At 41.2% G+C, this 22,193-nt stretch overlaps 1 protein-coding gene across 4 annotated transcripts in view; it reads left to right on the top strand.

Annotated features, from left to right (window-relative positions):
* Positions 1–693: 693 nt before the first annotated feature.
* TSPAN12 (tetraspanin 12) overlaps positions 694–22,193 on the top strand; it is a 68,010-nt gene continuing 46,510 nt past the window's right edge. Inside the window, exons 1-5 of one of the 4 annotated variants that reach the window (XM_059075071.2) lie at positions 694–795; positions 1,042–1,210; positions 2,159–2,294; positions 16,142–16,224; positions 17,635–17,770. In XM_059075071.2, the coding sequence (XP_058931054.1) occupies positions 2,229–2,294; positions 16,142–16,224; positions 17,635–17,770 (285 nt within the window). In that variant the 5' untranslated portion in view covers positions 694–795; positions 1,042–1,210; positions 2,159–2,228. Of the gene's footprint in view, positions 796–891; positions 1,211–1,577; positions 2,004–2,158; positions 2,295–16,141; positions 16,225–17,634; positions 17,771–22,193 lie in introns of those variants that run through there. The other 3 variants (XM_067042287.1, XM_059075072.2, XM_067042288.1) reach the window with 3 other exon arrangements.

Genomic DNA, 22,193 nt, shown 5'->3' on the forward strand with positions numbered 1-22,193 from the left:
CAGGACTCCATTTTATCCACCCCACACCCCCCAGGAAATTTAAGGAGGACTCCTGTTATTAGGTTTTCTCAAAGATGTTGTTTATATTTTAAGCAATTCATATTTGTTAGTGAAGTTTTATTTGCCACACAATGCACACAGACATAATCAGAAATGTGGACTATCACAAGGCATAAAACATCAAAATTCGACCATATTTTATGTCTGAAATTTTTTACTTTCAAAAGGGAAGGTACTTTTAGAAGTATAGTCTCCTACTATTAATACTTCCTGAATTTTTTGTTAAAAAAATTCAAAACCCATTACCATATACACAATTCAAGATAAATTACCCAGTTAAAACTCAAACAATCCTATTGGGAGAAAATGTTTGAAACTTCGCATTACTTGTGAAAGAGTTAACCATGTTCTTCCTATTCTGGCCGTCAGATCTCCACATGTCTACCCTGGGGTGTAAGTAAGTGCTATTAGTGCACCGTGGAAGTGGGAAAGAACTGTTTTTATTTAATCAGGGAGGGCAACAAAGCAATAAGAAGGAGCACAGGGCACCATGTTAGTGACAAATCGCAGGAGGTGGTTCTAGAAAGGTTGTGAAAACTAGTTTCTCATTGCAGAAATCGGGTTGGGCCACTCCTTCACCCCCCTTCTCAAACACAAATATTTTCATATAATAAAAGCCTGTTCCCTATGGTTATAACCCAGCCTCCCCTCCTCCGACACCACCATTTTTAAGGGGCTTGCTGCGCGGACTTTTCCAAAGTCCCTAGGTTTTTTCTCCCTCTGGCCCTTGTAGAGGTGAGGCGTCCCTTCGGGGGCTCACGCCGCGTGAGGGGACCAGAAACACCCACTAGGATCCAACCCGGGCAGCCGGCGGCCCGAGCATGCGCTGAGAGTTCGTGCAGCTGGCCCTGGCTGCAGCCGCTGCCTCGTCCGGACTTGGCGAGGACTTGGGAGGGACAGCGGCGCGGGGAGGTGGCTTAGCAGAGACTTTCCAGCAACTGCTGCCCAGGACTTTTTTTTTTTTTTTCCCCCTTTTCCCAGGAGGCGGCGACGGCGGCGGCGGGGGGAGAGGAAGAGAAGGAAGCTTCTCCAGTTTGAGTCAATGCAGCCCTGCGGCTTTCCAGGAGGAGCGTCGTTGCCCCGATGAGCCCCCGCAGTGCGTCCCCGACTGTCCCCCGGCGGGATCGGGGCACGGAGCCCAGCGCCGACGGTGAGTGGCCGCGCGTCTCTCGTCCTTCCTGCCCGCTGTCCCGCCAGCCCGCCGGCGGCGGCTGCCCCCGGCGCTGTGTGCTAAACTACTTAAGAGTGCTGGCTTCGGGGCTCCCCGCCGCCGGCGCTTCCCCGCGCGCCCTGCCGGGGGCGCGCGCCCGGGTGGCGGGGCGGCTGACCGCGCTCGGCTTTGTGCTCCTCGGGCGGCGGGGAGAGCCGGGTCGCGGCCGGGGCCGGGGCCGGGGGAGGGGGACGTGAATGACTAACCCGGCGTCTGCACAGCTGCACCGGCCCTAATTCCCGTGCGCCCCTCCCCGCTCCCCGCCCCCGGCTAATCCATCATTCCGGGGCCCAAACATCATTTCTCGTGTTCTCCCGGAGAAACCCTAGTCGCCGGGCGGAATCCCAGCTCAGCGCTGCGCCCCCTCCAGTGCCCCGCGTTCACACCCGAGCTGCGGGATGGCGAAGGGGGTGCGGAGGTGGGGGGCCCAGGAACTGTCCCAGTGAGAGGGACACTCTCACCTTCGGTGTCGCCGGCGGCGTCTGTGACATCTCCGGGGTTGGGGGGGAGTGTGGTTTCCAACCTTCGGGACAGTTCCGAGCAGAGCTCTCCCCGAGGAGGGGCGTGGACTGAGGGAGGTTTTAAAGAGCGTCTCATCAGAATTCAGAGGACACCGCCGCGTGTCCCCTGAGAACCCGAGTTTACTGCGCGCCTTCATTCATCCGGGGAGACAATCTTTTCTCTTCCCAGCAGGTGTTATCTGAAGCCTGTTTGGAACTTTGGGGGAGTTTAGGTTACTATTATAACTTTAACAAATGATTTTCGATGAAGCGATGTCTCGAATGAACTAGGCTTCGGACCAGACCTGCATCCAGGGCAGAGGAGGGATGGGCTGGGGGTGAGGAGCGCGGTAGTGAGAAGTCCTCTGTTATCTCCCGCCCTCTGCAGATCTCTGCTGTTTTGCCCGTGGGGGTAGGATGTGGTGAAAGGATGGGGCTTCTCCCTCCCGGGGCTCACAATGGCCAGAGAAGATTCTGTGAAGTGTTTGCGCTGCCTGCTCTACGCGCTCAATCTGCTCTTTTGGGTAAGTCAAGCAGTCCACTGCACCAACAGGTGGGGACGGCTGGACTCGGTTTCCTATAGCCACCACATAATGCGCCAAAGGGCACGGCTAAGCATTAATTAATTACATGGGATCACACTCTCTATTTTTCAGAGAAGTAAATTTTGACCTTAAAATGCCTTTGATCTAGCTCAAGTTCCATTTGTAATTAGAAAAAAGAAATCCACCGCTGGATACTAGTGGCAGTAAAATTAGACTTGAAGTTAATCTGGGGATATAAATAAGTGCACGTGCTTGTGCTTGTAGATAAGAAAATTTTGACATACTACTTAGGGAACTGCTTGTTTTCAGGAATTTCAGATAACTGTGCAAGCCATAAATTGTTTCCTTACGCCATCCTATAAAATCTGGTGGGGGCAGAAGTCTTACTATGTTTCTGTAGGAATTCATACCCAGATATCCTATCAGAAGACTAAGTAGATTTTTCTGAGAGATTCCATATAGTCTGAAAAGGTGGTTTCCGTGTAACTATTTCTAAGTTGGCAAAGCTTTAAGGAATTTTGTGTATGCTTTGGGAAAATCCCATAACCATTTAAGGAAATAAAATACATAAAATTTAACAAGCTCATGGAAATCTTTATGCCCTATGAGTTAGTGACTTTTTATGCATTGCACCCAGGCATAAATTTTCATTAAGTGTTATTAATAATCACATTGTTATTTACAAAACTTTTGAGGAAACTGTAAATATTTAAACGTTGAATGTTGCTTCAAGAAGCTGTCCTGCTTAAGCAGTTTTTTTTTTTTTGCCAAATTTGTGTTCTATTAATAATTTATGTTCAAAATGTTCTGTTAGCATTTTTAATGACTAATTTATTTATTGGCTGCCTGGCTGGCATTTACCAGGTTTTTTTTGTAGGGTTATGACATGTGGTCTCTAGAGAATGACATTTTGGTTGAACTACTCCTTATGGATGGCTCCACTTTAAGGTGACAAATTAAGCCTTACTTTAGGAAGTAATCTGAAAGATATCTAAACTGGCAACTTTTTTTCTCAACATGAAATTTAAAGCATTGAGTTGTTATATTCACCACTTGGAAATATAAAATGCCTAACTGATCTTATTGCAGTTTTTAATTCTAAAAATGTACAAATTAAATGTACATTTAATTTAAATGTACAAACTTAATTTAATTAAGGTCATTAAATTATCTGCTTAGCTATAAGGTATTAAGATTTTGAACTTTGTTTCTTTAAAATGTGTGATAATTGTCACTTCTGTTTATTAGTTTTTCACTTTTCTACTTTACTGTTTTGTTTTTTGTTTTTTTGTGGTTCGCGGCCTCTCACTGTTGCGACCTCTCCCGTTGCGGAGCACAGGCTCCGGACGCGCAGGCTCAGCGGCCATGGTTCACGGGCCCAGCCGCTCCGCGGCATGTGGGATCTTCCCGGACCGGGGCACGAACCCGTGTCCCCTGCATCGACAGGCGGACTCTCAACCATTGCGCCACCAGGGAAGCCCTACTTTACTGTTATTAATTACAGAATCATCACATTTTTATAACTAAAAGGGGATTTAAGATGATCTGGTCAAACTTCCTTACTTTGGGAATGAGAAAACTAAGTGTAGGTTAGCGACTGGAAGCCAAAGGTCAGATGGCCCAATGGTGACTGTGCCCGGAGCAGAACTCAGCTTTCTTGCCCCTAGACAGTGCCTTTACATGGATGATTACTGTGTTCGAACCTTGGAATTACTAGGACTTTTTTTGTGCAACCTAGAATAATTGTTTTGGAAATCTTCTCAATAATTTGTATTATGTGTGTGTGTGGAGGGGAACCCAAATCACTTAACAAAAATATTACTCTTCTGAGTAACGACATTTGCTTAAAAATGCCCATTCCTTAAACTCCTCCAGGGCTCTTTGTGTCCCCAAAGAATGTAAAATGTTATTTCTTTGTTGTTATCCTGTACTTCAACATTCTCACTTTCTGTGTGTTCTGATTTATTAACATTGCTTCCCCCTCCCTCCAGCCCTCCTCTTCTCCAAATATCATCTCCCCGCCAACAAAGTAATCCAAGTTTACTGCCTACTCAGCATCCCTCTGTATTTTTCTTTCTTTCATACAAAGATGTATTTACTCATACCTGTCCACGTATACCCATTCATGTACATTCACGTAGACATTCATGATATTTTTTGTTAGGTTGTTTTTCTCATTTGGTTAGAGTTGCAGGAGTGGGATTGCCATGTCAGAGGATATGTAATGATGACAATAAAATAGCTAACATTTATGTAGTTCTTACAATGTTTGCCAGGCACATTTAGTGTCTCAGTTTCCTAGTCTGCAAAATAGGAATGGTAGTTCCTATTTTTTAGAGTATTTTAGAGTTGGGGGAATAGAGTCAATATATGTGAAGTGCTTGCACAGTGGCACTTAATAAGTGCTATCTATGTCGTAGCAGTAGCAATAGTAGCTGTAGTACCCGCAGCCGTTACTACTACTACAATAATGATGCTCACTAATAGTTTACTGTAATAAGTAGATTACCAGGAGATGGGTTGATGAGTCAGAGGAATCCTTGTAGTAGTAATAGTAGTAATGGTTATTGTTGTGATTAATACTGCTACTATTGCTAGCGGTCCTCCATTACTCTGACCCAGTAATCCTGTCCTGGGAATCTATCCCCTAGAAATAGAAGCACCGATATACCTCATTATATGTATATCATATACATATAATGTTGCTGCCATCTCATTGGTGTTATGAAACTTTTCAATTTTTACCAATCCAAAAGGTTTAAAGTGTTATTTCACTGTTACTTTATTCTTTACCTCCCCCACTATCAGTGAACTTGAGCATCACTTTATACAAACAAGTTTTTACGTTTTCTCGGTAGAATTTTTTTTTTTTTTTTTTTTTTTGCAGTACGCGGGCCTCTCACTGTTGTGGCCTCTCCCGTTGTGGAGCACAGGCTCCGGACGCGCAGGCTCAGTAGCCATGGCTCACGGGCCCAGCCGCTCTGCGGCATGTGGGATCTTCCCGGACCGGGGCACGACCCCCGTCCCCTACATCAGCGGGCGGACCCTCAACCACTGCGCCACCACGGAAGCCCTAGAATTTTATATACTCTTTTTTTATTCTTCTGTTCTTTTAAAGTGCCTGCCTTTCTTGTCTGGATTAAGGTTTCTTTTTCTTTGAGATTATTTTATACAATTAAACTATCCGTCAGGAGTCTTTTGGAATTGTATGAAATGTATATGCTAACTTTGGGGACACGGGTGTTATTCTTTCAATGTTAAAGCAATGTTTGCAGATCCTATATTTCCTTTCTTGTGCCTCACACATTCCTGGGCATCCTTACACTACTCTCTCATCTAATTCTGGAAAATGGCGGGTCGTGGTAAAGAGAAGTTACTCAGTGAAGCTCATTAACTTGCTAGTAAGTAGCAGAACAGGTTCAAAGTCCAATTTTTTTTTTCTCTAAGTGCGACAGAAGTTGTACTATTCGAAACAGTGCTGAATTTATTTGCAGCAGAGAAATTAACTTCTTCAGTAGGAAGGGATTAGCTGCCCACCTGCTCATTCCAAGTCCCCTAGAGCAGTGCTTCTCAAACCTCCACGTGCATACAGATCACGTGGGCATCTCGTTAAAATGCAAATTCTGATTCAGTATGTCTGGGGCTGGGCCTGAGAGTCTGCATTTCTCAAAAGCCCCTCTGTGACACTGTTGCTGCTGGTCTGAGTGCCCCATCTGGAGGAGCAAGGCTTTAGTCCTTGCTTTTAGTTCTCATTGGAATTAGAAGGAGAACAAACCAGCGTGGCGTGAACCTGAGCTCATCCTGAGTATGGAGAGGGCGACTGTACTGGCCTCTAGTTTTGTGGGATTGAGATACCTGCCCTCATTACCTACAGGATCCAAAGCTGTATCCTTTTACTGTTCTCCTAGCATCTGAAATAGACTTTTTCTTATCTATTTCTACTATACTGGTACCCTCTCCCCTTCTCTACCCAACAAAGATTTTAGGGAAAGAAAAATAAATCTTATTTGGAAAAACACTGAGGACCTATACAATTTTGTTTTTCTGTTCTGGGAGTTGAATATCAAACAGTGAATTTTTTTTTTTTTCAGTAAAAATGTGTATCTTGCATATTTAATTTTTTTTAAGTGGGAGGTATAGACCTGTCTAAGAGGAAACAATCCACAGAATATTCAAGATCACAGATGCACTGCATTCTTTCATTGCTGTGGATCTGGTCACCTTGATTTGCCATCTGTTGAAGTGGCTCTTTCACTTGTAAAGAAGCATTATCCCAGTTCAGCTCTACTGGGGCTGGCAGACAGATACTGGACCTTGGAGGTTTGTCATGAGTTTTATGGATTTGTAATGGGAAAAGGCACATGAGACACAGTGCACATGAGTAAACTTCCCTGAGAGCTCTTTGGAGACCATGATTCACATTCTGGTCACGATAGAGCAAGGAAATGGGTTATGTTTACTTCAAATGTATCACACTTTTACTTTTTAAATGCCATAGTATTTCATAAATGAAAGCTTTCCTTCATTTTAAAGACAACTTCTGTGGCTTTATGATGTGAATGTTGGCCATTCTTAGGTGATAATTTTCTGCTGTTGGAAAAATGGATACATATGGTTCTTTTTGGAAATTCCTGAAATTGGTGAACACTTAACATTCATCACGTTTGTTTATTATTTTCTAAAAGTATAATATCCCACCTGTAGTTTTAAACTCTTCTCTCACCAGCAGATAAGAGCCATTGTCTTTCACTTACCATTACCAAAGAGTAGCAAGAGAGAGGAACTACCCTTGACAAAATATGAAAAGAAGCTTATAAAAGAAAGCCTAAAAAGCAGACAGGAAATCTGGTTCACACTTTTGGGATGTATGCAAGCTAGATGAAGAAAACAGAAGACTCAATGTTCTATTTTTTTTCTTCAGTTTTCTGTAGTGAACCTTAGGCGCCTGACCCACATAGACCCTAAAGGATTCTTGGCAAGTGGGTATCTGCATTCACACAGCACTTATATACTCATGTTAAAATACTACTTTTTAAATTGATGCTCTCCCCCCGCCAACTTTGTACTATGAAAGGCATTCCAGTTTACTTTAACTCTTCCTAAGGAATAAAGGAGAGCCCTCCGAGAAATGTTAGTGCATTTTAAAAATAAACATTAAATAAGCTTTAGTCTCAGGGGCAAAGCTAATACAATTTTTTAAAATGCAATTGGCTCAGCTGAGCAAAGAGAGGCCACTGCATGCTCCTTAAGGAAGCATTTCGAGGAGAAGAAGGGTGTGGAGGCTTCCTTGGGGCCCAGCCCTGCTGCCAACTGGCCTCACAGGCCCCTCAGGCATCGTCCCCACTCAGAACAGTCACAGGCTGGGCCATTGGGCTGCACAGAAACTACGGCGTAGAATGAGGCCTTTCACCCTTCTTTTGCCTGCGTTGTCTATAGGGCGACCAGATCATTTACTGCGGAATCAGGACAATTTTGAGAGTGAAGTTATAAGGGGTTGTCTCTATTAACAATGATGACAGGACAACAGAGGCTTAAAGTGGAAGCATCCTGGGCAGAGCAGGATGTATGGTCACCCTGTCTGCAGGGCAACATGATCTATAAAAACTATTAGTCAGCACAGCTCCACGGTGCTATTGATTTATTCATCCCTAATTAGTAGATGTTCATGCTTAAATGATACCCACAAGGAATCTTCGGAACTTGTTTCACCCATCATTTACAGTGCCCGTGCTTTCAGGCAAATAGTCTGATCTGTTTGCTTTTTTTCTGCTGCTCCCAGCTCCCCCCGCAGCCCCCCAGAAGGGAAGCTGGTTGAGGCATGAACTAATTAAAAGGTGGATGGGAGCAGGCTTGGGAACTGAGACACACATGTTCCTGGGAAGTACTTGCCTTGGGCTGCCAGCCTCCAAATTATCAAAAATTGATTTACCTTTACATTTTAATAAATCACAATTGGAATCCTTTTGTTTTTAAGAAAAGAAGGGAATTTTAAAAGCATCTAGTTCAATTTTTCCATTTTCATCATGAGCAAAAAGAGTTTCTAAAAGTTTGAATTACTCGTCCAAGTTCTCTGTAGAGACAGAAATGTAACTAAGTTCCTGTTCTCTCTTCCACATTCTGCTCTTTGCTAACAGATTTGACCTAAAAAGAAAAGTTTAGGTGGCTGGCTTTAGACATCTGTCACCCTTGAGCAGAAATGATTAGTGTTACTGTCACCTTATATAAGACTATATATTATATATGCCAGACAGTTGAAGGATGTAAATGTCTATTTTTTGACTGCAACCTTACTTCCTGGAAACTGTAGGTATACATTTCATAATAAATTCTGATATAGGGAACAACTTGATTCTTGTCATTTTTTACATGATTAAATTCAAGCAGAACCAGAATATATCTGCAACACAGCAAATTTCATTTTTATAAATATTTGTGGAGAGCTAGCATTTTCTAAATGTTTTTTGCAAGACAGAAGGTGGCAGAGGTCCTGCCAAGTAGTATATTAAATATATTTCTCTAAAGTAATCTTTGTGTTATTTTATAAATATTTCCTTGAACTACAGATAATATTTTGCAATATTGGAGAAGATGTAAGGAGCTATAAACCTAGTTACATGTGATAACTACAATGTCTTAATAATTTAATCATCATGAATGACAGTTGAAGAATTATTTTATTTTTATTTGGAAAGTTAGTAGAAAATACCATTATTAGTAAGGAGTCCTGAATTGGTTGCATATTTGTCCTTCTAGATTTAATAACATTAGGATTAGTTACTGAAGTGACAAGGTGACTGAAGTGACTTCAGTGACTTCAGTGACTAAACTAAAATGAGACCTTGTCTCATTTTAGCTTAGTTTCTTGCTATAGCATGCACTGTATTTGTTGTTACTGTTATTTTCTCAACAGTAAGTAAAATCGCTCTTTGAGAATTGAACTGTTCTCAGCCATTTAATGCGGTTGGAAATAAGGTCATAATAAAAAGCAGTGTATTTTCAGAATTGCTTGTTTACTGTGAGATAAAGCTTTGTGTTGATATTAGTTATTTCTACTGATGTTCTGTGCACAGCTACAATGCTTCGGTGACTACAGTGAAAAAAACAGCGGGGCTAAGTAGAATGCAACATTTGTAGTTTAAAGGACTTTTGAGAACACTTAAGCCAGCTTCTGACCTGATACATAAATTTTTCATCATGTAATTCAGCAAGCGTCTCTCTATTGGAAAACTTCCAGTGATAGAAATCTCAGTTCTGCTTAAAGCACCTCCTAGTTTTGCTAAAGTTCTCCAATAGTAGCTTATCTGGCAAGTGGAAATCATCTTTCTTTAATTATTTTCACATTCATTCATCTAATATGTATCAGGTCTTACTACTGGGCCTGGTACTCTACTGTGAGATGGGGCTAGAGGCAGTGGTCTGTGTCCTCTAGTGGAATGAGATGGGTGGGTAAAAATAGGAGACGGTAGATAACTGGTCTGTGAAGTCTAGACAAGAGTGTTGACTCTGGGTAAGGAGGGAGCTGGGAGGAAAACTTTACATTCTAGCTGATGTTTGAGCTGGTCTTTAAGGATAAGGTTGCTCTGCCCATGATATGGAAAGGCTGGGGCAGGATTGCATTCCAAGCAAAGGGAACTGCATGGGCAAAGACATAGGTTTGGGAGGTCTGTGTAGTGCATATCAGAGAAGCACAAGCAGGGCTTTTGTCATCCAAGGACAGAAAGTGTGTGGGAAGGTGTTGGCAGGAAATAAGTTGAAGAGATAGGTCAAAGGATGACTGAAGAGGGCCTGTGTGTCCTGCTGTAGAGTTTAAACTTATTCTCTAAGAGAGAGTTGGGGGAAGTGGAAGTGAGAGATGGGGAGGAGCCAGAAGGGGCAGCTATTAGAGCTTTATAAGCAGAAGAGCTTGATCTGTGTTTTATAAAGCTAACTGAAGGGTGAATTTGAGGTGGAATCTGTGAGCTGGAGAGTTCTCTTATAAGGTGATTATCATTGCCTGGCAAGAGACTGAGGGCTTGAACTAGCCAGAGTGGCAGGAAAGGGGGAGGAATTTATCAGGTGTGTTGCAGGAACAATCCGTTGGACTTGAAAGCAATTAGATGTAGGACTGAGGAAGAGGGAGAGGTTCAGGCTGCTTGCCAAGGTGCCAGTGGATGTGACTGAAGCATTGATTATACCATTTACCGAGACAGGAAAAACAGTGGGAGAGACACACAGGTTTTGAGAAGAATGAAAATGAGTTCAGTTTTAGAGATGTCAAAAATAAGAATGGCTATGGAAGTCCAATAGATAGTTCTGTTCAGAGCGGCCTTTCCTGTCCATTTGTTAGACCTTCAAATATCTGAAGATTGCATTTATGAACGATTTAAGAGTTGTCTCCTAAACTGAGAAAGATTAAGAGAAAGGCCTGAGGTCAAAAGGAATAGGTAATAGGTATAAGATAGTAATAGGGAATGTGTGTAAGAATCCTACTCTTTTTTCATCCTGTGAATCCTCTATGAAGTTGGACTTGCTATTATAACATTTTATATGGGAGGAAACTGAAGCTTAGGAAAGATTAAATGACACACCCAAAGTCATATAGATGAAAAGGAGCAGAGCTGGAATTCAAATTCAAACCACGGTTTTTTGATTCAATGGCTTCTTATGGTCATTGTGGTCAAGACCATATGCCTTACAATGATCTCTAAGACCGTGTGTTCTGGCCCCTGCCCGGCTTTCATATTCTTGCCCCTTGCCAGTTTCCCTTCCTTGCACATATCATGCTGCCTTCCACCCTGGGACCTTTGCTGTTCTTTCTGCCTGGAATGTTCTTTTCAACCTCCCTTTCCCTAATGAACTTGATAATTATCTTTCAGATCTTAGCTGTCTGGAGAATTCCCCTTGACCCCATGGAATAGGTCAGTCACCCCAAAAGGATTTTTTTTAAAAAATTTTATTTATTTATTTGGCTGAGCTGGGTCTTAGTTGCAGCACGCGGGATCTTCATTGCATGTGTGGGATCTTCATTGTGGCATGTGGGATCTTTTAGTTGCGTCATCAGGGATCTAGTTCCCTGACCAGGGATAGAACCTGGGCCCCCTGCACTGGGAACATGGAGTCTTAGCCACTGGACCACTAGGGAAGTCCCCCCAAGGAAGTTCTTACAGCAACTTGTATCATTCCTTCCCAGTACTTATTACACTTTGCAGTTACACATTTGTGTCTCTGATGAGTTGAGTAACACTTGACTAACACGTGATCTCTTCACTTAGTAAATTTCATCATAGAATTGAGCTGGTGCCTGTTATTGCCGATCAGTATATATCTCTAGCACATTGCACAGTGCCTGACAAAGAGCAGCTGATCAATACATATTTTTTGAAAGAAAGAATAACTTCAGAACCCATGCTCTTAACTGTTCTACAGTACTAGAAATGTTTTGGAATGTGCCGTTTTCAAAAATGACATTTTTGTTATGAATGGAAGTACTGTGTATATAATGACAACCGCTGACACTATATTATGCAAAATGAAGAATCTGATAATTTATTGATAGCTGTCTTAGAGCTATGATATGGAAAATTGGCTAAACAGCCTGTAAGAAATTAAAGGATGGAGAAATCAAGATCAGTTATTCTTTCAAAGAATGATAAAGAGAGGGGAGAATTATTTATAACTGCAAAAGAATTAAGGTGATTAAATTAAATAGCACATTAGCAGACTTTCCTGTTCCCCTGAAACATATAAGGTATTTGAAGACCCACATATAGCCAAGTAGAGGGAGACCACTTAGCCTCAGATTTAATCAAGCAGTCCATGGTCCCCTGCTAGCTCTGTGTGTTGTAATAGGTACTGTGATTATTGAGGTTTGGTAAGATCAAAAGATCAGGAGACAGCTGCCATTGAAAAGATAGTCTGTTACACTCACAGATCCCAAGAGATAGAGTACAGGTCTCCTCATGGTGGGGTCCATTGCGAGGCAGGGAGAGAGGGAGATCGAGCAAGTGCTTTCATTGGGGCTTCTTCAAGGAGGGACTGGCAAGGCAGGATAAGTAGGTTTTGGCTAGTTTGAATAATTTCAGCAGCCTCTGTCCCTAGTTGTCTGGCATCTGGACCTTGCGGTGATTCAGGCAGGTGTAGAGTGGCCTGGAATGAGAGAGCTCAATAAAGGGGTGGTTGAGAGTGTAGGCTCTGGATTGGTTGGTTTGTATTTGAAAATGAAAACTGTGGGCCCTGAAAAGGACTTCTCGCAAGGGCGGGTGGAAGGTGGCCAAGGCCAGGTGACTCAGTCATATTATCAGTTTGTCCAGACCAAGGTGTGTCCAGCATAAGCATGTAGAACAGATGTTAAAGCATCAAGTTTACAGAAGCTAGAAGCATGTTTAATGCACTGTGGCTGATCCACTGGGTAACTTTTATGAGGTTTACAATCTGTTCTTCATTCCCAACAGGAATGAGGATAGTAATAAGTGGTCTAACTCTCCTCTGAACTGTGATCCCAGGGTTCTTTAACCTGTTTTAAGCCATTGAGCCCTGAGCCCTTGTTCAGCAAAGAAAGTAGTTCAGACATTCAGACTGAGCCTGACCACTACAGAGGACCTCCCCCTGCAACCCCACACCTCCCTTGTTTTAAGGAACCCTGCATGCTATGCACGTGCATCCCCTCGCTGTCTGGGGAATATAATGCTTGTTTCTAAACTTGGAAGGCAGTTAGTGACTAACCCTGAAGCTTCAAAGATGAAGGTCTGGATTTGAATCCAGCTCTGCCATTTAGAATCTGCAAGTCCTTGAACAGGTTACTTCACTTTTCCGTGCTTCATGTCACTTTTTACAGTCTGTCATTATCTGGTTTACATATTTATTCCTTGTGTTCTGTAAGAAGCTCCACAAAGGCTGAGATCTTGCTTCTTTTATGCATTGTTGGGTCTGTGACTCTAGCACAGACAGTACAAGGCGGATGGTTGGTGCTGAGTAAATACAGTAGTTCCCCTTATCCTCGGTTTCACTTTCTGTAGGTTCAGTTATCCACGGTCAACAGTGTTCCAAAAATATAAAATGGAAAATTCCAGAAATCAACAATTCGTAAGTTTTATATTGTGTGCGGTTCTGAGAAGCGTGATGAAATCTCCCACTGTCAGGCCCAGGATGTGAATCATCCCTTTGTCCACTGTATCCAAGGTGTAGATGCTACCCACTCATTATTATAGAAAAAAACAGTATATATAGAGTTTGGTACTCTCTAAGGTTTCAGGCATTCAGTGGGGTTATTGGAAAATATCCCCCTTGGATAAGTGGGGGATCTACTGTATTTGCAACTGGATGCGTGAATTTACTAGCTGCTTTTCCAGGCAGGTGGCCATGCTTCACTGTACAAGAGGTCACAGAGCTCCACGTGTTCTGCTGACCTAGGAGCCCTTATCCAGAAAGCATGTTTACAGCCACTCCTTGAGTCAGTAAAGACTCATTCCTATCTTGTATGTTCATTATTTCAGCATTTACAGAAAACCTGTAACATAATGGTAATCAATGTTCATTAAGATGCCAGAAATTATTAAAAATCAAATTAAGCTGAAATTCATTATACTGCACTTAAGAAGATAAGTATAAGCCACATTTGAGAAAAATTTCCATCAGAATAGGAAAGACCTTCAGAACTTAGGGTTAACCTTCAGCTTTCAGAAAAGCCTCCCAGGAAGACTCATTTTGAATGTGTTCTAGATAGTTGCTGTTTAAAAAAAATTTTTTTTAAAATTATGGACAATTAAAAACATACAGAAGTAGAAAGCACAGTATAATTAATCCCCAGTTACCAACACAGCCTCCACTTCTCACTTAACCCCCATGCATTGTGATTGTTTATTAAACCATTCAGCATGTACCTGTAAAAGCTAAGGATTCTTAAAAAAAGTAATACTATTGTCATATCAAAAATAATAAACAATAATTTATTTTATGATGTCAATATTTTTTATTTTATTTATTTTTTTATACAGCAAGTTCTTATTAGTCATCATTTTATAGATAACTATAAACTATTTTATAGATAACTATAACTATAACTATACATATCAATCTCCCAATTCATTCCACTACCCCCTCCCCCCCGCTTTTCCCCCTTGGTGGTGTCCATATGTTCGTTCTCAACATCTGTGTCTCTATTTCTGCCTTGCAAACCGGTTCATCTGTGCCATTTTTCTAGATTCCACGTATATGTGTTAATATACGATATTTGTTTTTCTCTTTCTGACTTACTTCACTCTGTATGACAGTCTCTAGGTCCATCCACGTCTCTACAAATGACCCAATTTTGTTCCTTTTTATGGCTGAGTAATATTCCATTGTATATATGTACCACATCTTCTTTATCCATTCATCTGTCAGTGGGCATTTAGGCTGCTTCCATGACCTGGCTATTGTAAATATTTTCAAATATTTTCAAATATCCAGTATTGCCAGTCTTCTCATAAATGGCTCTTTGTGGTTGGTTCATTTAAATCAGGATCCAAACCAAGATCCTGACATTGCCTTGGACAATCTCTTAAATCTCTTTTAATTTATAACAGTTTCTCCTTCCATTTTGTTCCACCTGCCAGCTTTTTAAATTGAAGAAACCAGATCATTTGTTCTGTAAAATTTCTTATATTCTCGATTTTGTTGATTGCATCTGCATGGTGACATTTAACAAGTTTAAATCTGTTTCCTGTATTTACTATAAACTGATAGAGCTGGAGGCTTGATTAGATTCAGGTTTGACTTTTTGGTTAAATTAACCTCAAAGGTATCTCTGAGTACTTCTGATTGCATCATATTGGGGACATTATTCTATCCGGTTGCCTCTTTTTATGATACTGATTGATCAGGGCATCTGGTATTTTACATCAACCTGATCTCTCCATTCTAAGAGTCCCCATCAGCCTTTCACTTAATGCAGTAGTTCTCAGCCCTTACTACCCATTAGAATATCTGTGGAGCCTTTACCCACTTTTGATGCCCAGGCCCCACTTCCAAGAATTGATTCAGGGTGGATCTGGGCTCAGTAATTTGTTTAAGGGTCCTGGTTGATTCTGATGTACAGACAGGACTGAGAGCCACTGACTTGATAATTTTGGCAGTCGTTGAGGATCTTTGCCAAGAGAGCCATTATTTCAGAAAAGATGATCAAATAGTGACATTCTGTCATGCTTTCTGTACTTATTAGCAGACATTCTTCCATTAAAAACTTTCATTAAGTCTTTGGTTCTTTAGTTCATATAGGAAACATTGCATAAATATTGGATTCTTGTCAGTTTTCTGAAGAATGAGTTGAATATCCAACATCCTCCAAAGCTGGTTAATGAGTTTTGTTTAACTATTATTGTGAATTCATAGACTTCAGCATATTGGATGTTTTAAACCGTTGCATTTATTATTATTATTATGACTATTATTTTCATGCTCAAATTGTTTAACTTCAGCCAATGGAAGTCCTTTGAAGTTAGCTCCTGTGACGTTTTTGGACAACATCAGTAGTATTTGATTGCTCCCTTGCTTTTACATATGATGTGTTTTAGGCTTATGTTGTACATTGGATAATTTAGTTGTTCTGTACAATTCCTGTCCTGAACTACTGTACCTAATAGTTCCGCTATCTGTACACTGTTTAGTGGCATTCTATTTAGTATCTATGACATGATTACAAAACAGAATGGCAGATATTTTTAGTAATAGTAAATTTCAACAGGTGGTAAATAGTAATTAGGAAAAAATATAATGATTATGTAAATAAAATCCTTTCTTTATTATTATGAGTCCTGAAGAGCATGGTGCATAAATCCTTTGTCACCAGTTTGTATTTTTTTTCCCCCCAGTTAATGTCCATCAGCGTGTTGGCAGTTTCCGCTTGGATGAGGGACTACCTAAATAACGTTCTGACTTTAACTGCAGAAACAAGGTAGGCTTTATAATTAATGATTGATTTCTTTCATCGGGGTTTCCTCATACACTAGTTTCTAAGTAACTTTGCCCTAGGCTGTTTAGATAGAATGCTCATCCACGATCGTTTGGAAAGATTTTCCTGCCCATGGCAACACTTGCATTTTCCAGCATCTCATTAAGGTGTGCCACTGGTTCTAGAGGACACTTCTGGTTATAGTGATACCACTCGCCTGTCCTTCTGACAGCGTGCCAGCCATGTCATATTTGTGTATAAAGGACGACACAGCTACTTTTCCTTAAGAAAATGATCGCCAACTTCTTCTTGCCTTCATATTCCTGAGCTAATGAAAACCAAACCCCAAATGTCATTTTCTTACCCAGTTTCAAGGATTGACCCACTAACATCTCAAGGGACAAATTACTTAACTTCTCTGAGCCTCAGTTTCTTCATCTCTGAACGGGGATTGTATTATATACCACTCTGAATTTTCCTAAGGGTTAACTGAGATACATTTCTATAAAGTCCTTAACACGATGGAGCTTAGTAAGCACTTTGTAACGGTCGGTTTTTGTTATCTTAATTATTACTCTTATGTTATGGCTCTAGTTAATAATTTTTTCATAGTCTTAGCAGAAAGCATCTTCCTCCCTTCCTTTTAATTCAGACCAATTTCCCTTCCAAAGCAGTGTTTCACGTCTTTGGGAAAGGTCAAGTGCACACTGCATTTGGAGTCCCAGACCAGAGAAGAGTAGGGAGAGTCTTCTCAGTTAATAAATGGTGAAAAGGGTTTCCCTGGTGGTGCGGTGGTTAAGAATTCGCCTGCCAGTGCAGGGGCACAGGTTCGAGCCCTGGTCCAGGAAGATCCCACATGCCACAGAGCAACTAAGCCTGTGCGCCGCAACCACGGAAGCCCGCACGCCTACAGCCCGTGCTCCACGACAAGAGAAGCCACCAAAATGAGAAACCCGTGCACCGCAACCAAGAGTAGTCCCTTCTCGCCGCAACTAGAGAAAGCCCGTGTGCAACAACAAAGACCCAATGCAGCCAAAAATAAATAAATAAATAAATAAATAAATTTATAAACGAAAAAGAAATAGTGTAAAGTCTCATGTGGTTTCCTCAGGTTAAGGCTTCAGAGCTAATATTAGATCGACTTTTTACTGACGACCCCTATCTAATATTTTAAATGACCTGAGGTAGGAAGGCTACCACTTGTATAAAAAACGAAACCAAACAAGACAAAAAGTAAAACAAGCAAGCAAATTGGTGATCGTTCAGTGATTTTGAAATAGAAATCCGGTCATCAGCTTTGAGGCCTGATGATTTAAAGGATTATTAACACAAGTCAGTTGTGTCTTGTACTATGTCTTGGGTGCATTTTGGTTATATTTTATTTATAATATGACATTATTGTTCTTCTTTCAGGGTAGAGGAGGCTGTCATCTTGACTTATTTTCCTGTGGTTCATCCAGTCATGATTGCTGTTTGCTGTTTCCTGATCATCGTGGGGATGTTAGGATACTGTGGAACAGTAAAAAGAAATCTCTTGCTTCTTGCATGGGTATGGTGTTTATATCTATTCTTTACTGTGGTTAAAAAGACCAACCAGTAATGTATTATTGGTTCATCAGTGCACAAGATTACATGCTTAGGGAACTGTGATAGCGGTTCCCTAATCTGTGGTCATTGTTCAACATCCTGTGAGAAGGGAAGCGTTCTTTCCATGAGAGACGATTGCAGTACAAGTATTTGCTGTACTCAGAAGTTGAGGTGTGGAAATATGTACACTATTTAATTATTTCACTCAGGCCATGTGTTGACATTTTCATTTGAAAGTACAAATTTTTTCTAGTGTCAGGGACCTTATTACCACTCCAACAGGCCCCTCGGGACTAGAACTGAGATGTCATAATGGAACTCTGTTTCTTTCTCTTTTCTTGTTTTAAGCAAACCCACCACTTAAACCCATGTGGAAATTCAGGTGGTGAGGTAGCAAACAGACATCATAATCCCGGCACTGCCTTTACATAGGTTAGTGGATATGAGTCTCAGTTTCTATAGTTTTAGTGTTTTGTTTTTCAAACAATTCTGGAACTGTTGGACTAAATTACTTCTTAAATTCCCTTCAGCACTCAAACTCTATGATTCCAAAATCTATGATTATGCCTTTAATTCAAAAATTAGCAAACCCTCTTTTAACATGAAAAACTTGAGTCAATTAAAAATAGTTTACATATAGATTTTTGAGGCTCATTGAGTGTATAAAATATTATATGTTAATGGCCCCAGGGGTTTGAGGCTGCTAACATGTAATTGCAGACATATCAGATTCCTAAAAAGTAATTCATTGAGTATATTCCTTTCTTTGCAGTAGTTCTCAATGGTATCTGTGCACTCATTTCTTGTAGGGAACTTAAAAGAAGGTTTTTTTAATGGTGTGCTGATAAGCTGCATATCTGAGCAGAAAAAAAGCCCTGATTTGTAGCATTTGAAGATTTCTGTGATGTAAATACTCCCAGCATGGTCAATTTCAGGCTACCAACTTGCCTTTACTGAATGCAGAGCTGGGGAGAGATGAGCACAGACTGACTCTCAGGAGAAAGCTCCCGCACGCCAGGGCTTGACTAGCTCCCGTCCCAAGCCCATTAAAACAGACTCTTAGTGTGAAGCTGAACTAAAGCTTTGCATTTCACAGGAACAGCCTGTGTTAATGTTATTACTTGGCTTCGTGGAGGATAATTCTTCAGGTCCATGATTGGAAAACAGAAAATGCTGCAGAAAATAAACCACTCTCAGAGAAAGGGGACATGCCCACTGCCTTACTTCTGTTCACTTTGGTATACAATGCTTTTGACTGTATTTTATTTATAATATGTTGTTAATTTTCTTCTCTCAGGGGAGAGGAGGTGGAAGGGTTTGGAACCTATGTTGCAATTCAAGAAATTTGGACAATAATTTAAACAAACTAAAGGACTTACTTTATATGAAACTTACAGTTTAAAGGATGGATAAGGTATTAAAACTCAAAAAAAAGAATCTCAGAATCCTTTTTAAAGCCACAATCTTCCAATGATGTCCTATGTATACAACCAATTTAAATATGGCTGCTGTTCTTCTTCCTCCTCCCAACTGGTATGATTCTGGATGGTCCCTGGACCGTGGAGGTGGGGTGGGGTAGGATAGCATATTTCATGGAACTTCAAAGACTTTTAGGAACATATTTTGAAAACCATTTACGCATTCCATTGGATTGCTTGAATGCAAGTACAACAATTTGACAAAGAACGAGGTAATTTGGGCTCTCCTTGGGGCAGGATGAGTCATAGAGACTTGTGCATGGGAGCTAGTTTGTGATGTTGGAAAGAACCTTGTGGTGCAAAGGTGACATGGAGGACTGAGGTTCTAAGGGCCAGAAACTTGTTCATTCATTCATTCTTCAAACATTGATGGAGAATATAGGCACTATTAGCCTTTGCCATCAGACCGGTGTATACACAGTGGATAGACAGACAATTTCACTATTGTCTGACAAGACCTCTAATAGGATTTACTCTGAGTACTGAGGCTAGAGAAGAGCTCCAAGCTCAGCCCCAAGGGGTCAGCCTCTCCTCCAGGAGGATGACTGGCGTAGATTGATACTGCTTTATCCCATCCCACCCCTTTTGGTGGATGTACTCTTTTCCACAAAGCAGCTTTTAGTGCATCACTGTTCCATGTGTCCCTGGCTGCCATCAGCTCTTGGTGGTTCCTTCCCGTTGGCTATCTGTGGCAGTTTGTTCCCCATTCCCATTGGGCGGCCTGTCTCCTCCTAGCAAGTTCCTAGATGTTACTCACTCTGTCTAAACCCAGCACAGCCTTTCCTTTGCTTGAAGAATGATTTATGGTCTCAGCTCCCAATTACCTGTTGCTCGTAACTGATCTGCATCTGATCTGTTTCTCAGGCAGTTTTTTCTCTGCCTTTCTTTCCATAGCCTCCTTCTCTAAACAGTTGTCAAATCCTGTAGGTTCTAGTTCTACAATCTCGGGATCCCGTGTCTTCTTTTCCTATTTGGAATGCCCAGGTTCAGGCTCTCCTGACTTTTTTTTTTTCCCCTTAATTTATTTTATTTATTTTTAAATTTTTGGCTACGTTGAGTCTTCGTTGCTGCGCTCAGGCTTTCTCTAGTTGCCGTGAGCGGGGGCTACTCTTCATTGCGGTGCACGGGCTTCTCATCGCGGTGGCTTCTCTTGTTGCAGAGCACGGGCTCTAGGCGCGCGGGCTTCAGCAGTTATGGCTCGCGGGCTCCAGAGCGCAGGCTCAGTAGTTGTTACACACGGGCTTATTTGCTCTGCGGCATGTGGGATCTTCCTGGACCAGGGATTGAACCCGTGTCCCTGGCACTGGCAGGAGGATTCTTAACCATTGTGCCACCAGGGAGGTCCCTCTTCTGACTTCTTGCTGAAACAGTGCAGAGGCCCCTAACTAAACTTCCTGCCTCCGTTGTCTCCTAATTTACCCCAAACCAGTGCTGCCGGTTAATACAATGCAACAGTGATCACATTACTCCTCTGTTCTGAAACTTGGAAAGACTTCTGGTTGGGTAATGACGTGTTTAGAGACACTTCAATCTTGCATCAAGCTCTTCTGCAATCAAACCTTCATCTGCCATTTTTAGCTTTCTTACCTACTTCATTTTCTGACTATTCTTTCCTGCTCTTATTCCTGCTGTCCCTTAGCTGGGAATTTCTTCTTAATGCTTTTGTTTCAGTACTACCAGCCCATTACAATTTGCCTGAAATACTACCTCCTGAAGTTGTAATAATGACAAAGATGATGATGCTAATCAAAGTAGTTAACGTTTCTCATGAGTTTACAAACTGTAATGCTTTCAGACTCGTAGAGGTTTAAATGAAATTTTTATGTGAAGGGCTTTACATTAATTAATCAATTTTGAGATAGATACTATTATTATTCCCATAATATAGATGCGGGAATGAAGCACAAGTTGACTCAGTGATTTGCCTGTTTTCATAGCTAGTAAATGGAGTTTATGGTATTCAGATCATCACAGTCTAGTTCGAACAACATGTTTGCAACAACTTCACTATTTTACTCTGTAATTGCTGCCTTTTCTTAAATGCTTAAATATCTTACTATTATTCAATTATTACTACTTAGTATATCTTAAGGATTAGGTATCTCACATTGTATAAAACATTTGCCCTATGATCTTTCATTTTAAACTCAACAACAATCATCTAAGATAGATGATTACAAATGAGGTTCAGAGAGGTTCAGTAATATGTCCAAGGTCACTCAGCTCTAGCAGGTAAAGCTTTGATTCAGACCTCTGTGATTCTCACTGCCAAGCCCATTCTCATTGGGCCTTTACCGATGTCTCCAACAGACATGTCTCAACCTTTGAAGTCCAGTGCATTTCTCCTATTATAATGTTCTCTTTTTTTATAACCAGCCCAAACTGCCAGACTACAAACAACTTGATAATATGAACCATTCATCTTGCCTATTGCTTTAATAACTTTTTATGAAATTGAGTAATAGGAAATTAGAACAGTGTGAGTAGAAGTGGCCAGCACATCAGATAGGGAGGATGGTGTCTAGAAGGCAGTGAAGAGGGTGAGATTTTAAGGGCTGTTACATAGGTTTGACAACAGTGGCCTGTTCAAGGGGTGAGCACTAACGCAGGATATGACAGGATGTTAGGTCTTTGGCAAATATTTGCAATGAAACTCACATGATTTCTTCCTTTGTGTCCTTTAGCTTTTTATCCTAATTTTTTTTTAAATTAGGAGGTTCCTTAATTTTGGATGTAAGTGTTTAAATGAGCCCAGTGCATTTGATCCAACTTGTCCATTTCCTTGTACTCAAAATTGGGCTCCACTTTTAAGACCTGTAAACCAGATTAGAGAAGAAAGCTTTTTTTTTTTTTTTTAAAAAAAAAAAAAAAAGACCACCAGTATCTCTGAGAGCTGCCACAGCTCTT

The sequence above is a fragment of the Kogia breviceps genome, chromosome 9, assembly GCF_026419965.1.
Source record: "Kogia breviceps isolate mKogBre1 chromosome 9, mKogBre1 haplotype 1, whole genome shotgun sequence".
Classification (NCBI taxonomy): Eukaryota; Metazoa; Chordata; class Mammalia; order Artiodactyla; family Physeteridae; genus Kogia; species Kogia breviceps.